At 38.3% G+C, this 22959-nt stretch overlaps 1 protein-coding gene and 1 long non-coding RNA gene across 4 annotated transcripts in view; one reads left to right on the plus strand and one right to left on the minus strand.

Annotated features, from left to right (window-relative positions):
- Nucleotides 1-22959, plus strand: part of LOC144239283 (uncharacterized) — a 36621-nt gene that overhangs the window by 10727 nt on the left and 2935 nt on the right. Inside the window, exon 2 of the long non-coding RNA XR_013337363.1 lies at nt 22278-22452. This is a non-coding gene — a long non-coding RNA (uncharacterized LOC144239283). The remainder of the gene's footprint in view (nt 1-22277; nt 22453-22959) is intronic.
- Nucleotides 1-22959, minus strand: part of CPED1 (cadherin like and PC-esterase domain containing 1) — a 245015-nt gene that overhangs the window by 10655 nt on the left and 211401 nt on the right. For all 3 annotated transcript variants that reach the window (XM_077773325.1, XM_077773326.1, XM_077773327.1), the window contains exons 16-17: nt 11370-11487; nt 4733-4869 (exon numbers count right to left, since the gene is read on the minus strand). In XM_077773325.1, the coding sequence (XP_077629451.1) occupies nt 4733-4869; nt 11370-11487 (255 nt within the window). The remainder of the gene's footprint in view (nt 1-4732; nt 4870-11369; nt 11488-22959) is intronic.

Raw genomic sequence — 22959 nt, forward strand, 5'->3', positions numbered from 1 at the left:
GCAGGCTCCACACTGTCAGCACAGAGCCTAATGTGGGGCTCGAACTCAAGAAACTGTGAAATCATAACCTGAGCCAAAACTGAGAGTCAGATGCTTAACTGACTGAGGCACCCAGGTGCCCCTGCCTGCAGATTCTTTTAGGAGAAGAAAGGAAGATCCTTTTTTCTTTCTCCCCCAGTTCAGTTAAACTACTTCAAAGTAATGTCTTTGGTAGACTGCCTATTAACTACCACCACTGCCTTGCGTCGGCACTTTCCTTTTACAAACTTTTCCAGAACCTCGAGGACAGGTCGGGTGCCAGCCTCTGAGCTTCCTTCTACCTTTACAGTTATCATGCTATGTTGAAACAATTGCTTCTCTCATGTGTTTCCTTCTACTAGAAATTTAGCTGTTTGGAGGATCACGTTTGTATGTCCCATGAACAGATTCTGAGCTCAACAAAAGCTAGATGAGTGAATGAACAGTGAGCATCACAAAAAATATAAAAAGTATTGTGAGCTTATCTTTAAGCAACCAGGTGACTAGACTCTACTCTGGTAATGTGTTAGGGATAACAGAGATTACAAGGTTTCTGATGTGGGGCAGCAGAGTTAATCTGATGCAACTGATGAATACAAAATCACTTGGATGGGATCGGAACTATAGTTAATGCAGGCTTCCTGATTGTAGGTCTGAAGTTCCTACCACTCCCTGACCTTGCTGTCCTTAGGCATGGGTGAAGTGCATTTCTGTATAATGTCACTCAAATAAAGTGCTTCTTTTGAATGTTTGACATAGTAGAAAGTGAGCCTCCCCAGATGTCAGTATATAAGGTGTTAAGAAAACAAAATATTTATGTTATTTGTTTTTCTATTTTTTAAGGCATAATTGGTATCCCTTAACATGTATTTATCTTTGGAATAGAGAAAAAAATTCTGGATAGGATGAGAATTCATTGTCTTAGTTTAGTAATGAAAGAGTTTCAAGATTCTTTGTGTATTTATAGTTTTTCTCATGAAGAATGAGAAATCAATGTACTGGGAAAACTTTTTGCTAATGTACTTCTATGCACAAATAGAGTCTTCTTAAAATAAGTGCTATTTGATAGTGATAACTGTGAGTGTTCTTGCAGTTATGTCTGTGCTGGGTAGAGTATGTGGGCATGCGCTTGTCTCTTTATTACCAGATGCTATGCTCGTGAACATAAAATTTCTTTCTCAGGGTCTCTCTCCTTTGCATTTCCACTGCCTCTGCCCTAGTTCTGATTTAAATTCTAAAATAGAGATTTTTTGATTAAAAAATATGCACACATTGTAAAAAAAAAAAAGAAAGAAAATCAGACAGGTATTTTAAAAGACCTCTTCATCCTTCACCAAACATGTTCTGCTACCTGAGCTGGCTTCATGGGCACGTGGCCTGGGTGTTGCACGGAGTCCGTGCAGCGGGAGGGTCTGTGCTAGTGCCATTGCTCTGCAGTTGCCTTCTTGGGCATCTTAGTAATTTTGAATGCAGGCTCCTGCATTTTCATTTTGCCCTGGGTCTCGCAAAATATGTAGCTGGTCCCGGCACCACCCTGTCCTTCTCTGACTCTCCTTCACTTATGTAATCATTCATTTTGTTGTTGTTGTTGTTGAGAGAGACAGAGCTGGGGAGAGAGGCAGAGATCCAGATGTTCTGTGTTCAGCGCTGAGCCTTTCACAGGTCTCGATCTCATGACGAATGACTGTGACCTGAGCCAAAAGAATCGGACACTCAACTGAGCCACTCAGGCGCACTCCTATGTAATCATTCTTAACTGTGTTATTCCCCCAAATTTTCTGTGTATATAGGCATGTTTGCAAGTGTGTATTAGTTTTTACATCAGTGGCACTATTCTCTACATATACTATAGAATATATACTATCTTTAAATCAGTACTTCTTTAGAAATCTATACTTAGAATCTATACTTTCTTTGACTTGTCAATGTTGCATGATGGAATTTTTCCATGAAACAGCCTCTGCTTCCCTAGCACCTGTTTCCTCCTCCCCATAGGCAGTCTCCATACTGCTGCAGAATGATGTTTCTAATTCTGGCTGTGTCACTCCTCTGCTAAGAATGTACAATGCTCCCCTGTTGTGCATGGAATACGTTAGCATCCTGGTAAACAAGTCAGACTCTGAGAACCAAGCCAGTGTACTCATGAATTGGAGTTCTGAGCACGAAGGTCTGAATGGGGCCTCAGGACTAAGAGAATCTCTAAGAGAAGCCCTCACTGCTAAGCAGCCAGCCAGCTGGTCTCTGCCAGGAGCACCTAATCTGCACATCGGGTTTATTTTCAGAGTCTGCAACTGTTCTCTCTCCCAAACAGGCAGAAAAAGGGATCTTCCTTTTTTTCTCATCATTACTTTGTAGTAATAATCAACCTTGAAATTAGCAAAGACTTATCATTTGTCTCCACCACCCCCCTCCCCGCCCTGCTACCAGTTTATTTATGTGCCAAAACCCTACCCCTTTGAGTGATGGTATTAGGAGGTGGAACATTTGTTAAGGTAATTAGGTTTAGATGAGGACATGCGGGTGGGGCCTCCATGATGGGATTAGTGTCCTTGGAAGAAGAGGAGACTAGAGCTCTCTGCCCTGTGAGGACAGCAGAAAGGCAGCCAATGGAAGGAAGCTAGGAAGAAACTCTCATCAGAACCCACCCCTGCTGGCCTCCAGGTCTCAGATATCTCAGCCTCCAGAACTATGGGATATGAACAATCTGTGCTTAAGCCACCCAGTCTATGATATTTTAAGACAAGGAGAAAGGCTTTTAGCTTTCTCCAAAGCTGATTAATCTACAGCATAGGATTAGATCATGTAGGCTTCTTTTCTTTTACAGAGGAAGAAAATGAGCCCAGGAAACAATATGTGTCATGTCAAAAGCCATGGAATTTAGTTATGAACTTAAATGAACATCTACTGCCTTTCAGGTTAATAGACTGTGACATCTTGGAATTTTCCTGAGTGTTCTAAATTCTGAGGTCGGAACAGTATTCTGGAAAAGTTTAGAGAAATCTGACTGTTACAGCAACAACTATTTTCATTGCTTCCAGCCCTGCATTTCTAAGATGTGGATGTTGAGTTATCGAAGTTGGCAGTTAAAAATGCCAGAGTAGTGGCCACACATACATGTGTGATCATGGAATAATTACTCAACCTCTCTGAGCTTTAAATTTCTTAAGTAGAAAACAGATACAATATCTACCTCACAGATTTGTGATTTGAAATAAACAGATTTTAACCTATTTGTTTACAAATACCTGTTAAGTGACTATTACGTATTAAAAAGTTGTGCTAGGCAGAGCGGTTGTCAGTGATTCAGACATGTTCCTTGTCCTCATGAAGCTTACAGTTTGGTCAGATGTAAGGTATGAAAATTAGCAGCACACAGTTCCCTGCACGCAATCAATTCTCAGTTAATAATAATATTAACTGACAATAAATGTCTAAATGTTGGGTTTCTTCTCTTTCCTTTTTATTTTAAAAATTTTTAAGAAATGCTTATTTATTTTTGAGAAAGAGACAGCACATGAACAGGGGAGGGTCAGAGAGAGAGAGAGGGAGACAGGGAATCTGTAGCAGGCCTCAGGTTCCGAGTTGTCAGCACAGAGCCTGACGCGGGGTTCGAACTCAAGAACCATGAGCTCATGACCAGAGGTGAAGTCAGTCGCTTAACCAACTAAACCACCCAGGTATCCCCCTCCGCCCTTTTTCCTTTTTAAAAGTAACTGATACTAATGCTTTATCTTTAGAGATACTCTCAGTCATGAAAATTGGTGTACTTGCATTGGAATCACCGTGAAGATTTCCATCCGCCTGTCCTGCCCCTCACCCCTGTCATTCTTTTTAAATTATTTGCTAATAGAAAGTCTGAACATAGGCCTAATCTGCAAAACTGGCATACATTCATTCCAGTGCTCTTTTCCTTTTGCATTAATAGAACTTAAAAAAAAAATCAATTTGGAAGTCAGTCTTCCCATATGTGAGAGCTTACAAACAGTTTGTAAGGAAATGTCCAGCTAATAAAAAGTACTTTGAAAATCTGGGTAAGAATTACTTACTTCACGTTAGTCAAGCATCTCAGTCTATGTGCCCAGTTCGCACGTCCAAGGGCTCTGCCGGAATCTACCTACTCAGAGCGCGCCTATAAGAAGACACTGCATGTCCAACAATCAGCTTAGAAGCCTCACTAAAGGAAAGGCAGCCTAGTGAGGTCCGTTTGAGACCTGCCCGGGAATGTGAAAGAAGATCAGGAAGGTTAGTGTGTCATGCACTCAGTAAGCTGCGACAGAAGTGAGTCTTACATGCAAGAACAATTTAGTGCCTGCGCAAGCGAGCTGCAGATGTCCGCCGTCACTGCAGCGCCCTTCGAGAGCTGCAGCTGACTGGGCCAGCTGCTCTGAACTGCCATCTGTCAGCTGACGTGGCAAGCGCTTACCAATTTGTGCTGAGAAAAACCAGCATGGAATTGGGTCAGCACAGGACATGACTTTAATATCCTCCATCTGTCAAGTAGACTTATTTGGAAATAATTGAGCATTCTGAGCAAGAATCATTAAGGCTCTCCTATGATAACATTTACCCATGATTCCAAAAGCCAAACTGCCTTCAATTAGTTATCCTCTGCAAAGTAGGAGAGCGGGAATTGGTCTACTGAATACAACAGTGTGGCTTTTGGTGATGCAGGTGTGGGAAATTAAAGGCTTGCCCTGCCAGATCCAGAACCTACCTTCCTTCCCCCCAGGCACCGCTGGAGTTGAGGCTTAGTTAGAACACCATATTGGCAGTTCTGAGGCTGCCATGTTATCTCTCTCCAGTCACAGGTCCTGTTGTCTGAGCAGCTAAGGCAAGGCACGATCCATTGGCCTGGAATAGACAGCAAAACCTTTGTTCAGATTCTACTAGTGAAATTACAGCTTGCAAGCTACTTTAGAATTCAGTTATGGAACAGCATTATAAATATCACAGTGAGAAGACTACTCTTGCATAAATCTGTGGAGCGACACATGCCCCCCTGCCAAGCAAACAGAACTGCAACAGGTACAAATGTTCTGGAAGAACACAGTCCATGCTGAAGTCAAGTATGGTCCTGCTCTGTGAAACTGCATCCTTACAAAAAACTAAGTGATTGGGTACTATGCAATTTTTACTTATTTTTAAATAGTACTCTAGGCACTTAATAGAAACAAAGTAGATGGGAAGTCACTGACATTGAGGCAATTGACCACTCATCTTTATTAGCCTAATACATGCTTGGCTTAGCAATCCAAAAAAGATCTATTCCCTGCTTTCAAGAAGGTCAAGGCATAAGAGAATTACTTCAATATACTGATAATTCGCTATTTTGATAACTAGTTATTGCTTTTAATTTGATCGGTGACCTTTTTAGTGTGAATCTCTTCAGCTCTTACTAGTCTTGTTGCCTTCATTTCTTCAGATCTTAGATGAGGTGTGTACTGTTCTTCTCACACGGTTGATGGGAAGATTGAGTGAGATAATGCATTTAATATACCCAGCATAATTACAATATCATATTTATCTTTGGTACTAGCTGACTTCAGACACAAAGTAGGTCACAAGCTTTAGTAAATGTTTATAAGTAAATGGATATTCTCAATGCATTAAGATCTTTTCGATTTTAGTGGTAAAGTTATGTATTCAAAATGCTTCAGCTTTTAGTGTGAGTTGATTAACAATTAGAAAAAAATCAAGAAATGATTCTTTTTGTTTTTTCCTTCTTCATCTTTTCAGAAATGGAGTTTGAACCAGAACACTGAATACAGAGTGGTTATTTATACCTTTTGTGGAGAATGCCTGATGTCTCCAACAATCACATGCTCTACCCTAAAGGTCTTGCTTATGTTACCACTAGATGTTTCTCTTGAAAACATCGAGGAGCCAAATATTCCCAGCTACTTTTTGAGTTATAAAGAAAAAAAAATGAACAACTTTGTCCATTCTGGCTTTGATTTGTGGTTCTGCTAACAAAAGTATCTGGTGTGACATTAGTGGGAAGAATCTCTCTACTTTTGGGCAATGAATACAGTGCACTTACATTACGTGACCTCAAGGGTGTCAGAATTGTGTGAATGTTTGTGGAAATAGTTAGAAATAATAAAATATGAGAGGAGGTTTAGTTATGGCCTGCTAGTTGATCACAGAAAAGGAAAGAAAATGTGTGGGTATATTAAGAGAGAACTGGGTGATTTGAAAGAAAATATTTACTCTCTGGGAGGATCTTAACCTAATGTATTATTGAAGTATCTACCCTACAAGATGTTAGGTGCTGTTGATGTTAAAATATAATAATTAAAAAAAATAGTTAATGTTTCATAGCACCTGCCAGAGGTTGGGGATATTCTGAGCACTTTCATATATTAACATATTTAAGCCTCTTAACTACAATGCCAGACCTCAAAAATTTATAATCAGGTTAGAGAGTTACAATTTATACATGTAAAATAGTGACAACATAAGAAAAGGCATAGTTGAGTAAAAATATCTGTGTGATACGAAAGAATCTGGGCTCTAGAGACACACACACACCTGAGCTCTGCTTCCAGCTCGCTCTGTGGACCTTAACACTGCGTGTTAGAGTCACCTAAAAAGCTTTTTAAAATCCCCATGCTCAGATCATATGTTGGACCAATTTAATCAGAACCACTGGGTATGGAACTCAGGCAGCGGTGTTTTTTAAATGTCTTTCAGGTGATTCCAATATGCAGCCACAGTTGCGAACCACTGTTTAACTTGAAAAAATTACTTAATATTCTCTCTATGAGGAAAATATATATATGGCACCTGCCAGAGTGCCAGCTACCCAGCAATGAGTGACTATATGTTACTCCTCCACCCCCACCTTAAGTAAGCCATGGTAGTTCAGAATAAAGAAAGCATCATGGAGGTCAGAATTGTCACAGAGCATGTGTAATGTAATCAAGTCTTCTGGATAGATAAGATTTGGAAAAATGGAATGGATATTACTTTGGGGTCAGTTGACAAGTCAGCCCTGACAATAGGGACTGAAGAAGTAAGTGGCCTCCACAAAAGATTATATATAGGAGAGAAAAAGGTCTGCTCAGTAAAAGGCATTTCCGAAGTTTCCAAATGTAGAGAAGAGCAGTGCTACTAGGGGATGGAGAGGTGCTGGGTTTTGAATGACAAAATGAAGACTATCCTCAAAAATGCTTGTTTCTCCATCCACTTCCATCTTGTAATTTTTCCGTGGTTTTCATTTAGAATATAACTTGCTTCTAATTCTAACTGTGCCCTGGAACACAGGGTTTGTAATCAATAACCAATTCCTTCAGATCTTCACATCTTCACGAAGATTTGTGTCCAGTAGGCATCCTCTTGAATGGAGTTAGAATTGGCTTTAGATCTTGTGTCCACCCTCCTCTCTTCCAGATGAGGTAAACTGAGGTCCCAAGAATTAAATGATAGAAATGGGATGATGCTGTTAATGACAGGTTGGCCCAAGACTGAGGTCTTGGAGTCTCCAATTTTCTGATCCTTTTGTCATGTTCGGCTAGGTCAGCACAAAATCATCAGTTGAAAATGAAATATGGCCCAACGGTCTCTTTGGTAGCACTTATAGGGAAGCCCACATACAGGTTGTTTTAACGAATTTCCTTATTTTACAAAGCTGAATTTAGTTAGTGGGTTCATGTGTTGATGGAAACGATGTTTAAAAAAAGATTGTTAATTTTCTTTCTAATAGGATGGTTGTATGTTAGGGACATAAATGTGTTTCTGCTAATGAGATTGTATTTAATATTTTGAAGGTCTCTGTTTTCATCAGATCCCTGAGTACTTAAGGGCACACACATCCTCTCTCCAGACATTCTCTCCCCCTCTAACCTTGCTGACAGCTAATTTTGTACAAGCTGAGGTCTTCTTTGGCCATTTGTTTCTAAAGCTGAAGAAATAAGTGGCCAATTGCATGCACAAAAATCCAAATATGGGTACCATTAGTTTGTGGGCATAAAATCTCATGCACTTCAAAAGGACTCCTGATTGGGTCTCTGAAATCTTGGCCCCAATGGTTCATACTACTATATATTTATACAGTCATAACTCTTTGCATTTTTGTATTGGTTTAAAATGTCTCCCCCCTTTTTTATTGTGATTTAGTAACACTGCTTGAATTAGACATCTGTATAACATCTGCAAGACTAGAGTTTCTTGATATTTTAAATGATACCAGCTCTTAACTAAAATTTCAAAAAGAGAGACATAAATTCTATGTTATGTATTTAAACACTGAATGAATCAAAGCTGTGATTTCTGAAATAGAGTATGACATATGTTTTAGGGAATGACATTCTGAGGAATAAATACCACTTTTGGGAGAAGTTATTTGGTTTATAATTATAGCTTTATATTTAATGCAAGTTAGATTTCAGCCATCAAATGAGTCAGATTGGCTGACACAAAGAAATTCAACTCTGTGACTTAGGGCCATAGTGAGATGTAAAATCATATAGATAGCACTAATTCCTGACTCTATACTGTTATAAAATAAAGTAATTTTCACTTAAGAAGAAAAAAATACATCATATTTTCAACATTAGAACTACTCAAGTATAAGCTGTCATATTCCCTTGCTACAAATAAAATATGATAAAATTTTTTTATTGATATATCATAAAATGCATTTGGAGTTATTTTCCTCCAAGGTAATTAGCATTCAAAAATCATTGTATAAATTTCTTCTTTCTCCAGATTAGAATTATTTTCTCTTTCTTAAGCAAAAACTTTTATTCTTAGGCTGTGTCTTATAGTTAGATTATTTTCTAAAGGCTAAAAATCAACTTAAAAATACAAAAACAAGTCACGCAAAATGATATTAGCTAGTGTTATTGAAAAGACATGTAGACCATCATTTCATTGGCAAGATGAAAAAACAAATCCTGTTCTGCTAAATAATTGTAATGTGCTGTGAAAATAAGATTTCAGAACTAATCTATGGCCATGCAAGTTAAGATTGGAGTTCCTAAATAAACTTCCTCCCAATGTTGTCCACCGTGACAACTTCTTTCAGCAGGAGGGAGTCCCACCATCACGGGAGGAAATCATCTCTGGCAACAAAAAATTCATTCTTGCAAACTGTTCTTCATGATCTCACTCTTTTGTTTGGAATCTTTAGATCTTTAGGACCGTAAGGGTGGAGCAGGTACCCCTGGTGGATTGTGCCCTGACTGCTCACAGTCTTCCGTGGGAAGGAGGAGGGCTTGGATCTTGGATTTAGTTCAGCAATCATTTTTAAATCATCTTAGACACTGAATGATGACTAACGGACAATCTCTGCTCTGGACAAACATACAATCTAGGTCAGTCATCGTTAAAAACTAACTGCTAAGACACGTTCACTATATTAATACACACCCACTGTCGTGTATGTATCTATACTCCTATATTGATGTATTGTTTGTTATACAACAAAAATAAGAATGATCGACAGACATAAATGTATATATTTTAATCTTTACTGGCTTCATCTTGGAGACTTTTCCATGCCACTCCATCCCCTTGCTCTGATGCATCAATTCACTTTGAACACTACTGATTGGAGAAAGAGAGAGAAATTAAACACTTGAAACACAATGAAATAAGTGCCATGGTAGACATGTGCCTCAAGTATTCTGAGAGCACAGCAGAGAAGCTAATCAGAGGGTGGGGTGGTAAGAAGAGGCTTCCTGGAGAGGAGAATACAGCGTCGGGAGAATTGGACCAAGATGAGAAGACTTTTAGGAGAAGAGGACAGCAGGGACAGGGGTGTGGAGCCCTGCAGCAGCATTATGGACTTGAAGTGAAACCAGGGGACTGGGAGGAGGTGGGGGAGAGGAAGGGCCAGATTATGGGGGCCTAGAAGGGTCAGATTACAAGGCCTGGTATTGTCAGGCTAAGGGGACATGGGCTTGACTGGGGAGTCAACTTTGGGGTCTTCTCTAAGGAAGTCTGGCTACTCAAGTGACCAGAAGGTCCCTGTTCAAAGGCAGCCTCTCCTGTTAAGGACCAGGCATGGAGACAGCTTCATGACAGGGCCTGGCAAAAGTTACAGCAAATTTAATGAACAGAAAAAGATACTACTTCTTGAGGAATCTCAGTACCGTATCTTCAACTTTATGTTGATGAACTTTTGACTTGGTTCAATAGGAGGAACAGAATTAAGTTGTTTTATGATTCTCATAAAATGTCATCCGATAAAAAAAAAAATCCTAAACTAGACACATGGGTGTCTCCTTTGTATGTGAGAGTATATATCTCATTTAGCTGAGAATCATAAATCATACCACCTGACATGTCATAATGGGTAAATCCCTCCCTATGCAGCGACTGTAATTTATTATTTATAACACATGTTCAAGAACAGGGATATGCCCACGCTTGTTAACTGTGCATGCCAAATTGCAATTTGTACCGCTCATTTGTGAAACTCATTTCCCATTCAAGTTGTGGTGTGAAGTTCACGGCAAGGGTAGAAAAGCTCCTGAGTGTTTTCTTAGACTTTTTAGATGAAGGGAGGCTTGGGGTCATGAGGCCAGATGGGCAACTAGGAATCTCAGAGAAGATACTCCCTGTTCCTCTTATCATTTTGGAGGCATTTTTGGTCCCCACCTTTGGACTGCTCCCACTAGTCTCCACTGAAAGAAGAGGGCTGAGGAAGGAGAGATACAGGGAAAGTGGACAGTGGACCAAGGTGTCTCATTCCAGGTCTGTTCTAGAATCAAGCAGCATTCAACACTGTAGTTCCAATTTTGCATTGTGATTCTCCTGCTTCTATTAATGCTCAATATATGGGAGACATGAGCCATCATTCTCTTGGATTATTTTTCAATTAAAGTAAATGATTTAAAACTAGGCAGTTCTTTGGCTCACATAATCTATGCACCATGTAGAAATTATAGTGCTAAGTGAATTGATAGTGTGAACAAGTCAGACTCTCTGTCCTTGTGCAGTTGACAATCTGGGAAGATTGACATCAAAGAATTAATTACATACTTAGCATTGAAATATTTGTGGAAACTGGCATGGAAGAAAAGCACAGAGTGCTATGAAAATGTATAATAAAGAAACAAATCAGAGGCTTAAGAAAGGCTTTCTGGTACAAGTAACTTTTTGGCTGATATCTGTAGATGAATATGGATTCACGAGGCAAAAAGCAGAGGGTGAAGAGAAAAGCAACTGATCAAAAAATTTCACATCTTAAGATAATGCATGAATTACATGTGTTACAGTTCATACTAATGAAAAAGTCCTATAGTACCTTGATTTTTTTGTATAAGGATAGTTTAAATAAGCATATACTCATCTATATCAAAGAATTTTTTTTTAAGTGAAGTGATATCCGAGGTAATAGTCACCTTTTGTGTCGCCAGATGGACAGATCTTTAGTTCAGGCTGTGAGATGGCTTCAATGTAGTCAGAGGAAACAGGCTGTAACCCACAGGCTTCCTCTGGGTGAATCAGCAAACCACAATCCTGCATTAAAATGATAGAAATTAACTGTAATTAACATGACCGATAGTAATGAAATCTCAAGAATAAGACTTTTTTGTACCAAATAAACTTTACAGATAAAAAGGAGCAATTGCTTACCTTCTCATGGTATTGGCTTATTAGTAGTTGTTTGTACTAGAAGTAACTACTTGCATTGAGGGACTAATATAAATTCAAATGGCAATTTAATCTTTATTTTGGCGTTAATATTCATTATTGCATTAACACTGTCACTGACATTATTATTGCTCGATCAGTTTTTAAAGAAAAGGATGCAAGTTTTACTTTAAAAACATATTTGTGTTGTTGATTTATTAAAAACATACTATATTTGAAGACCATATATCAAGTGAATAAAAAGCCATTAATGGGAAAAAATGGGAAATATTTGAGGAGAATTAAAAGATAAATTCCATTTTAATTCACAGTTATTATGGACCCATGATATGCCAGAAATGGAATCAAATATATATATTTTATTCAAAACATGTTCATGTATTTCTAAAAGTAGGTAACATCTCACTGCAGTGAATATCATTGTAGAGGCATGATATGTACAAAGCAATGCGTTCTCTCATCTGACACGTGCCGTGGAAAGCAGCAGTTTGGCTCTCCAAAATCTCTCTTCAACTCTCCTCTGCTCTGGCGGGACAGAACATTTACATTTTTGCTTAACTTGTTCTTCTTCCCTTCTTCCCTTCCTCCCTTCTTCCCTCCCTTCCTTCCTTGCTTCCTTCCTTCCTTCCTTCTTTCTTCCTTTCCTTACTTCTTTACTTCCTCTCTCCCTTTTCCCTCCTACTCTGTCTCATGCACATGCATGCTCTCTTTCTATTGAGGGAAAATTGATATATAACATTATATGCATTGCAAATATGGACATTACAATTCAACATGTGTACACACTACAAAGTGATCCCTTAGCTTATTCTCATAAGGTATTGGTACCTATACCTGGCCTGTGTCCCTCCCTCCTCCCTCACCTGATTCCACTGCCTCCCTTCTCATCAGGCTCTCTCAGTCTATCACATTTTAGGGTCGGTAAAAATGTTATTATTTCCATTGGGAATGCTTTCCCTCTCATTTTTCCTGGAGAGAATCTTTTTGTGTTTTAGCTCTCTGCAAGGCCTTCTCGAAACTCTAGCACGATCATGTAGCCTCACCCTTGTCTATGTCATCCCCATTTGTTTCCTTCACACCCTTCACCATTTGGTGATAATTTGTTATTTGTGTCTTTTCCACTAGGCTGAATACTCCATGAGAGCAAATAATTATTTCACTCACACGTATACCAAGTCCCTACCATATAGTAGGCAAATATTTATTGAATGTATAATGGGTTAGGCTTAATTGTCTCCCACTTCATATCATAAATTCTCAGTAATGGAGAGAAATAATTGGTTTGACCTCTTTCTTCTTTGCTCTGTAACTCTCTCTGATGAGCAATTTCTAGTCACCTTCCCTCACCCTCTCACATATCCTTAGATCCAACTCAGATTTCCACATCTCATATGAGAAGGTCCAGGAGAGTAAGGATCAAAAGGAACGAGGGTGATGTTCAGACTTCTTAATATCTTGATTTGGATACATATTTACATTTTTAAATTCATGACTGAAACTGGGATTTAGAATACTGATTAAAGAGTAGGAAAATGATTTGTATTAAAGTGCTCATTATAAAAAAGCAATTAAAATATCACATAGTTAATAATAATGTTGTGAGTTTTCATCTCAATGAACATCTATATATGATGTGTTTGTGTGTGTGTGTGTGTGTGTGTGTGTGATATCTATTTATATATTTATCTTTGGTGCAAGCTGGACCTTTAATAAGGCTAGAAAAAAATGACATTAAGCATCTATGGGATTGCAAAAAATGTTTACATTAAACATTAGGGAAGACAATGAGAAATATTATACACTGTTAATGGGATTGCAAATTAGTTCAGCTACTTTTGGAGGAAAGTTTATACTAAAATAAAAAAAATCACAGACTCCATAGCCTTGCCGTCAGACTTCTCAGAGTCTAGTCTACTGAAACCCTTATGTAATGCATAAGGAGAGACATAAATGAACTAACTAATAAGGAGAGATTTCTAAGACATGTGATTAAGAAAACAACCAAAGAAATGCTTTGTTACCAAACAACATACGCCATGTGAAACACACCATGAACATGCCACCAAGTCACTTAAACTCACGCACTTCAGACTGAGATGTTGTGTTCAATATTTTAATAAAAAGATACCTTTCACTGCATATCTATGTATGTGTATAGATATAGGTAGATGATGATGATGATGATCATGATAGACAGACAGATTGGTAATAAATAGACAGTAGATTGATTCATGCAAATAATGTTGAGACACTTCCAAAACTCTGGATTTAGATAAACCTCTGCCTGAGGTTTGTTTGGGGTCTCTCTGGTGTATGTATGTGTGTGTGTGTTTATGGACAAATCCTAATATTCACCCAGAAGGCATTAGAAAGTCCAGACCACAGCTGACAGAGTCTCAGCTACTCTCTGTTGAAGCCCAACATGTAATTGACATGGATCGATCACAGAGAAAAATGTACGGTTACAATGCGCTGATGGCTTGTCATGTGGGGGGCCTAGCTCAGTCACTGATGAGTGGGTTTGGGCTATTTGAGGTAAGTTAGTCACAGGGGCTTTTCTGAGGTAACAACATCTGAACTGAATGAGTAATGAGAAAAATCAGGGAATGAGAATTATGAGAAGAAGAAAGGCCATCAGATAAGGCAGGAAAAGGATTTATCTGATCAGTAAAAAAAGAAAGCCATTTTTAAGGAATGCATATGCTGACAATCTACATTAAATTTTTTTTTAATGTTTTATTTTTATTTTTGAGAGAGAAAGAGAGACAAAGTGCGAGTGGGGGAAAGGCAAAGAGAGAGGAGACACAGAATCTGAAACACGCTCCAGGCTCTGAGCTGTCAGCACAGAGCCCGATGCGGGGCTTGAATGCAGGAACAGGGAAATCATGACGTAGGCCAAAGTCTGACGCTCAACCAATTGAGCCACCCAGGCGCCCCTGATAATCTACATTTTAATGATCAAATCATGGAATCTTTCTTGAGATAGCACCTCCGAGCTTGTCTACTTCAAACTCCTGCTCAGAGGCAGAACAATTAATTCATAATGTGGTCCTAAGCATTTTTGAATGCATCTTCAAAGTGGAAAAGTATTAATACCTAGAACGTGCAAAGTGCCACCCTGAGAATGCAAATCCCTGACCTCAAGTGGCATAGTCTAGCTCATTGTCAGAAGCGTCTTCCTAATCCTGTACTGAAATCTACATCTCATTTGTTCTAATTATCTTCATAGCTGCAGCTTAGAAAAAGTTTACTGTAATAATACGGAAGCTTGTTCTGACTTCAAAGCTTCTGAAACAAATGGACGGCAATAGAGCATGGTAATCTTTTAAAATGTTCAGTCAGTTAAGTGTCCAGCTTCGGTTCAGGTCACGATCTTGTGGTTCATGGGTTGCAGCCCTGCGTCAGGCTCTGTGCTGACAGCTTGGAGCCTGGAGTCTGCTTTGTGGATTCTGCGTCTCCCTTTCTCTCTGCCCCTCCCCCATCTCATACTCTGTCTGTCTGTCTCTCTCTCTTTCTTGCAGACATAAATAAAACATTTAAAAAATTAAAAAATAAAATAAAATAGTTCAGTGTTTGCACTTTCTGAATACCCAGGATCCCACATAGAAGCCTTTGATATAAAAGTAAACATGATGTAGAACAAAGAGAAGCAGAGTGGGGGGCAGACTGAGTGACCACTCCCAGACTGGGTGAACTTCGGCCTGTCTTTGTGTCTGAATTATTACCTGGCATGGTGTTATTGCTGCCTCAGATGGAGGTTTCCATGGGCTACTGTTCTGTAACAGTTGGTAGGTCAGACATGTTGGGTGTAACTAAACAGCCATGACTCTAGGAAATTCTTTTTCTTTAAGTTTATTTATTTATTTTTGAGAGAGAGAGTGGGGAAGGGGTAGAGAGAGGAAAAGAAAGAATCCCAAGCAGGTTGCGCACTGTCAGTGTAGAGCCTAATGCGGGGCTTGAACTCACAGACCATGAGATCATGACCTGAGCCAAAACCAAGAGTCAGACATTTAGCTGACTAATGCCACCGAGGCATCCCTACTCTAGTAAATTCTAAGATAGCACAGGAATCCAAGTGACATTGCAAAAGATAGACATAGCAGAGGGTAGGAGACAGAGAGGGGGATTTTAAGGTAAATGAAATTTAGTCATATCCTCTTTTCTGTAGTTTAGGTCAAAGAATATTCTATTGTATTCTGTGTTTCCTTTCAAATTTCTCCTCAGCAGTTAATCTTTGTTTGCAGTTCATAAATCTTAACCCTTTAGTTAAAGTCTTCGCTATTTTGGAAAGCCAAAGCAGCCGGCTGACGTGGACATTGTTCATTTTCCAGCTGCAGCCAAACAATGTTACTCTTGAGGCTGAATGAGGCAAGCATATGGCTAAATACAGACCTGAGTTTGGAGACAGAGTTGAGGGAGTGAGGAGAAGAAAAATGGCATCCGTATAACTGGGTGGGCTCTGTGCAGAGTTTATGAAATAAGAGAATAGTGGCATACACACTGGGAAGAGCACCACTGTGTTAAGGGATCATATTTCCAAATTTTGGTTCCAGATTTGCCATGAACTGGCTGTATGATACTGAGTAAGTCACTTGATCTACAATTCCCAACATAAAATGAGGAAGGGTGGAAGAAAAAAAGGGTGGGCACTGCATTAAATGATCTCTTAAGTACAGCAGCAATGTTAGGTGTTTACAGAATACCCTTTCTCCTTTCCTCTTTTCAAACAGAAAGACCTTTGTTTTGTTGTGCAGAGCAATCTATCTAGCAATTAAAAAAAAAAGATATTCTATTTCCCAGCCTTCTTTGTAGCTAGACCTAGCCATGCAACCCTATTCTAGCCAAAATAAATAAAATTAGTAAGTGAGTGTGGAAATTGGCTATGGATTTCTAGAGAAGTTTTGCTTCTCTGACATAAGCTTTGCCTCCTTGATGCCGCACATTTTTGGCCATGTCTTGATTCTATTTGGAATGCAGATGTGAGCCTGAAGGGGGAGCAGCCCTGTTGTGACCATGAGGCAGTCATGAGCAGGAATTTGAAAGAGCCCAGGGCATAGATGAGGCTACAGAGATGCAGTGTCAACCTTGGGCGGTCCTCCTCTGTGCATCTTGCTATGGAAGGGAAACAGACTCATCCTTGGTCAAACCACTGTGGAGACAGAATACGCAGACAAACTTCTCTTTTCCTCTAAGAGTCTGTGAAACCTACTCTTCTCGGGCCATATGGCTCTTTTTGAGTACTGCCTTAGATGTTAAAAGTGCTTAACCCTTTTAAGGGTTAACTAGTAACAAAATTTAAACTATCTTGAAAGAAAGAATTCATTAGCATCTCTCATTTCTTCCTTCACTGGGGTGATTAGTGATTTGTTCAGGCTCAGGCATCTTCAGGAAAATGAATGACAGCCCTTTGGTCTTAAGTGTCATCTCTTGAAGCCTCAGAGTCTAAATACACAGAAAAGGTGGTATGTAGCAGAGTTGCTTAAAATGGCCTTAGCCCCAGAAAGCTCTACATTTAGACTACATCATTTTGCTGGAGGTTTCACAAATTCCTGACTGGATTTGTCATAGCTCTCGCCAGAATTCAATGCGATAATTATCAGGGATTTATTTCCTTGTTCAAACATGCGTAGAGTATATATGTTTAGTATACAATTTTAAAATTTTACTAACTTTTCATGAAATGTTGCAGTGATTAACAGAAGAATCTTAAGGTGCCCTTGGTTTTACCCCATCCATGAATCCATGATCACTATTTCTTGTCCAATTTTTCTAGAAACCTATTTAATTCCTTAAAAACGTGTTTAGCCATAAAGGAATTAGCAGTATTTCTCATTTTAATGTGATATTGGCATTTTTTAGAGACTATTCGATCTGGTTGGTATTTTTAAATCTTACTTGCTTTTCTGGCCCCATGGAATCACCCCTTTAAGATGAAACAATGCTCTCCTTCTCTTACAAAATGATAAAAAATGCCCATCTAAATTTAAAACTGCACATTCACTCCCTATGGCACCCAGATCCTTCTGAGTTACCCACTTCTCCCTCTTCCGCTGGACTGCTGCTTTTTCCTGGAAGCCAGTAGTGACTTCTCAACCCTGACAATCCTGGCACTGTTCCTAGGGAGGCAGAGTCTCTGTCTATATCAAGACTGTTCTTTCCGACCAGAAATTAGGTTCCTAAAGGATCCTAAAATGTGTATGGAATCACAAAAGACCCCAAATAGTCACAACAATTTTGAAAAAGAACAAAGCCAGAGTTTCCTGATTTCAAACTATATTTTAAGCTATAGTAATCAAAACAGTATGGTACTAGCTCAAAAACAAACACACAGATCAATAGAATAGAATAGAATAGAATAGGACAGAACCCCCCAACCCCATCTATATATGGCCAATTAATCTATGACATAGGAGGCAAAAATATACAATGGGGAAATGATAGTCTCTTCAATCAATGGTACTGGGAAAACTGGATAGATACATGCAAAGGAATAAAACTGGAGAACAATCTTACCCCAAATATAAAAATAAATTCAAAGTGAATTAAATAATTGAATTTATTAATGAATAAAACTCGTAGAAGAAAACATCGGTAAAAACTCTATGACACTGGTTTTAGCAATATTTTTTTGGGACCAGTCTTCTCAGGCAAGGGTAATAAAAGCTGAAATAAACAAAAGGGATTATATTAAACTAAGAAGCTTTTGCACAGTGAAGGAAACTATCAATGAAATAAAAAGCAGCCTATTGAATGGGAGAAGATATTTGCAAATCATATATCCAATAAGGAGCTAATATACAAAATATATGAAGAACTCACATAACAGAATGTAAAAAAAAAAAAATCACAAATAACCCAGTTAAAAAATGGGCAGAGGACTTGAATGAACGTATTTCCAAAGAAGATACATGGATGGTCAAAATGCACACAAAAATATCTCAACATCACTAATTCTCAGTGAAAAGCAAGTGAAAACTACAGTGAAATATCACCTCACACCTGTCAGATTGGCTATTCTCAAAAAGACAAAAAATAACAAGTGTTGACAAGGAAGTCGAAAAAAGGGAACCCTTGAACACTGCCGGTGGGAATGTAAACTGGTGCAGCCACTATTGAAAACACTATGGAAGTTCCTCAAAAAAAAAAAAAAAAAATTAAAAATAGAGCTACCATAAATTCCAGTAATTCCACTTCTGGATATTTGTCCAAAGAAAATGAAAATACCAATCCAAAAAAAATACATGAGCCTTTATGTTCATTGTGGTATTATTTACAACAGCTAAGGTATGAAAGAAACTGTGTGTCCATTGATAGAAGAATGGATAAAGAAGAACCAATATGTATGTATGTTTAAATATGTATATGTATAATTTTATATAAATCATATAAATATATAATAGAATATTACTCAGCCATAAAAAAAAGAATGAGCTTTCACCATTTTCAACTACATGGACGGAGCTAGAGTACATTATACTAAGTGAAATAAGTCAGAGAAAGACGAATACCATATGATTTCACTTATATGTAGAATCTAAAAACCAAAACAAATGAACAGATGAGACAAAGCAGAAACAGACTGATAGATACAGGAAACAAATAATTGGGGGACTTGAAAAATAGGTAAAGGGGATTAAAGGTATAAATTTTCAGTTATAAAATAAATGTTACGAAGACGTAATGTATGCTCAAGGAATATAGTAAATGATACTGTAATGACTTTATAAAGTGACAGATAGCAACTTGACTTATCATGAGGATCATTTTGTAGTGTATAAAAATATCGCACCACTATGGTGTACACCTGAAACTAATAAAATATTGTATGTCCATTATATTTCCATTAAAAAAGAAAGAAATAAATTTCCTGAGGAGTTCATTCCACTATCTTGTTCCAAAAGCAATGAATTATTTTTTATCTTCACATTGTCTCTAAATTGAACAACTGCTTTCCTTGTATTGGGGTCAGCAAGCTATAAAATACTGAATAGTTCTTATGTGATTCACATTATTAGACATCTAATGAACATTTATAGAAAGTTAACTGAGGTATACATTAGCAATAAATAATTACAGCCTAATCCACCTGAAATCATTCTTTACACACCACATTGATCCTAAAACTGAACCTTTTCATTAAGAAAAGGGTGGAATGCCTATAAATTCATATGAAAGGAGATTTATATCCTTCATGGGAGGCATTCTGAAAACATCTTGCAAATGTAATTATTCTGGTAAGACTTTATCCTACAGAAATACTTTATAAAGCCTTTAAGGAAATTTATTAGAGTGATTTGTATAGTAACAGAAAACTTGACACAACTCAAGTATCCATTAATAGGGAACTAATTAAATAATATCCATGTAATGGAATATTTTCTAATTCTTAGAAAAGAAGGGTACAGAGTAAAGATATGGAGAGGTACAAAAGATACTTTATTAAGAGTAGGTGGCAGGACATTACGTATACCAGGATCTTATTTAGTAAAAAAAATGCTAAATATTATATATGCGTGACTATGCCTATATATTGCTGCGATGATGCACAGGTGACTCTGAACAGCAGCTCTATTAGGAGAGTAAGCATGGTAGGCCAGAGATGAAGAAGGAGAAACAAACTTCTTACTTATTTTTTTAAAGATTTTTCCATGAGTATGGGTCATGATTATATTTTTAAAAATACCTATTTAAGTGAAGAAAATAATATTTCAATTATTTAATGTGTATTTATTTTTGAGAGAGAGAAAGAGGGAGAGAGAGAGAAACAAAAAAACAGAGCTTGAGCAGAGGAGGGGCAGAGAGAAAGGGAGACAGAATCCAAAGCAGGCTCCAGGCTCCAGGCTCCGAGCTGTCAGCGCAAAGACCGACACAGGGCTCAAACCCACTAACCCACGAGATCATGACCTGAGCCGAAGTTGGACGCTTAACCAACTGAGCCACCTAGATGTCCCTAGAAAATAATATTTAAAATGGAACAGTAAAAGGACAGAAAATCAGAAAAGCCCTGATAGGTCCTTTAAAGGTATATTGGTTTTCTGTGACTGCCGTGACAAACTGCATGGATTAGAACAACAGAAATGCATTGTCTCACATTCTGGAGACCAGAAGTCTGAAATCAGGATGCCGGCACATGTGGTTCTTCTTTCTGAGGGCTGTAAGGGACGAGGGACCACCCCAGTCACTTAATACTGCCCTGGGTTCACAGTGTTTGTAGTTTATCAGTGGAAACATAATCAAAAGGGAATAGATGGAGTAAATGTTCCAGTAGAAAGATAAGCAGCTGCCACATTTGGGAACTGAGTGAAAACATGGCCATTCAAGTTCAGAGTGGATGGTGTTTGAGTATCAAGATAGGAAGTGGGTTGAAATCAGCAGAATTATTCTGGAATCATGATTTTCATCCTTGGTTCATTCTAATGACACAAATTCAGAATCATGACAATGAATTAAGCTTCTTCAATGTTGAAAACTTCTTATCGGATAAGTCTGTAAGCTCTATCCCCTTAAAAACTTACGAAATTTGTTACTCAGTAGATGTTCTTTTAAGAAACAGTATACAGTTGGGGTGCCTGGGTGGCTCAGTCAGTTAAACTTCCAACTTCAGCTGAGGTCATGATCTTGTGATTTGTGAGCTCAAGTCCTGTGTCTGGCTTGGAGCCTGGAGCCTGTGTAAGATTCTGTGTCTATGTCTCTTTCTAATCCTCTCCCGTTCTCACTCTGTCTGTTTCTCAAAAATAAATAAGCATCAAACAAAATTTTTAAAAAAATTTTTAAAAATTTTAATGTTTTTATTTATTTCTGAGAGAAAGACAGTGTGAGCAGGGGAGGGTCAGAGAGAGAGGGAGGTACAGAATCTGAAACAGGCTCCAGGCTCTGAGCTAGCTGTCAGCACAGAGCCCAACGCGGGGCTCGAACCCACAAACAGTGAGATCATGACCTGAGCCAAAGTCGGACACTTAACTGACTGAGCCACCCAGGCGCCCCTAAAAAAAATTTTTTTTAAAGAAACCGTATACAATTAAATATTTTTTTTACTGAGGAGCAGGAGGCACTTTTACTTTTATTTACAGTTTGTTCTAATAAAACATTTGCAGTGAATAAACTTTACCTATGCAATTCCCTTCATTTGAATTGTAATGCAAATGAGTAACTAGCAAAGTCATCCTACTTTGTGCAGGAGGGATGGCTAGTAAGATTGCTTTAAAAATTGGTCCTTTTCAAAGTTTGATGCTCCTGTTTTAATGAGAGTTTATAAATAGGTTTTTAATTTAATGGCTTTTAAGGGATAATGGCACTTGGTGTTGGGTAGCAGAATTGTAAACACAGCTTGACTTGCTATTTGTGTTTGAAATTCATAGTCTTACGTGTAACCAATTAGGACCCACCTAATAACGAGCCATCAATAGGATAACACAATTGTGTGTTTCTTTCCTTACATATCAGCTGAAAAGTGGCCATATATTATACTACCTGGGACTATTAAGCTAGTCCCCAGTGAACTCAGGAAAAGGGGAAATTGCAACAAATTATAAACAGATGAATTAGTTCTACTCTATTAAATTTATTAATATGACATCAATATTTGGAATACTTCTATATTTCTCATGCATTCCAAATCCCTGAACTAATATGCAATTTTCTCTTTTTTAACCTAGATGGCCTCTTACTTAACTAGGATGGGGCCAGTGTGATCCTGTTTGCTGGAGTCTGTTCTGAAAGGTACCCTGTATTCCCAATTTAGCAATGCATATGAATGTCTGGGTCCGTGGAATGGGGTCTGGAAATGAAGTGAGATGGAGACTGTGAGGAGACGGATGCTTCCCACTTCCGGTGAGCTGGGAACCCCCAGGAAAGCAGCCTTTGTTGTGGTCTTTCAGCACTGCTGGTTTGGGTTGCAGATGGAATCCAGAGGGTAGATGTGAATGCAAATGAAAAGAAAGAATGAATTTATAGGTTTCGATATTTGAAAAAGTTCAGTTCTTTTTGATTTGTGAACAAAGAAGTGTGGAATTGGAACTGAATGCACGACCACGGGGTCTTTCGTGTTTCGAAGCATCTGGATCAGTTTGGGGAGTGACAGAGCAACAGTCACAGCAACTAGAAAAGGTTGTTTCATATTTCGAAGGGGCAAACTTATTATTTGTAGACTGAAGCAGAAATAGTAGTGCTTGGAAAGAGGCAGGAGGCTACAGAGATATTTTAAAGAAGAACTTTCCATTGATGTTCACTTACCAATAACAGGGACACCAATTACAACAATGTTTGCCACATATTAAGTAGCAGGCAGGTCTTCCCAGGAAATACTGACCACTCATAGTGAGTATATCATCCGATGAA

Source organism: Crocuta crocuta, unplaced genomic scaffold (assembly GCF_008692635.1).
Source record: "Crocuta crocuta isolate KB4526 unplaced genomic scaffold, BGI_CrCroc_1.0 scaffold16, whole genome shotgun sequence".
Taxonomy (NCBI): Eukaryota; Metazoa; Chordata; class Mammalia; order Carnivora; family Hyaenidae; genus Crocuta; species Crocuta crocuta.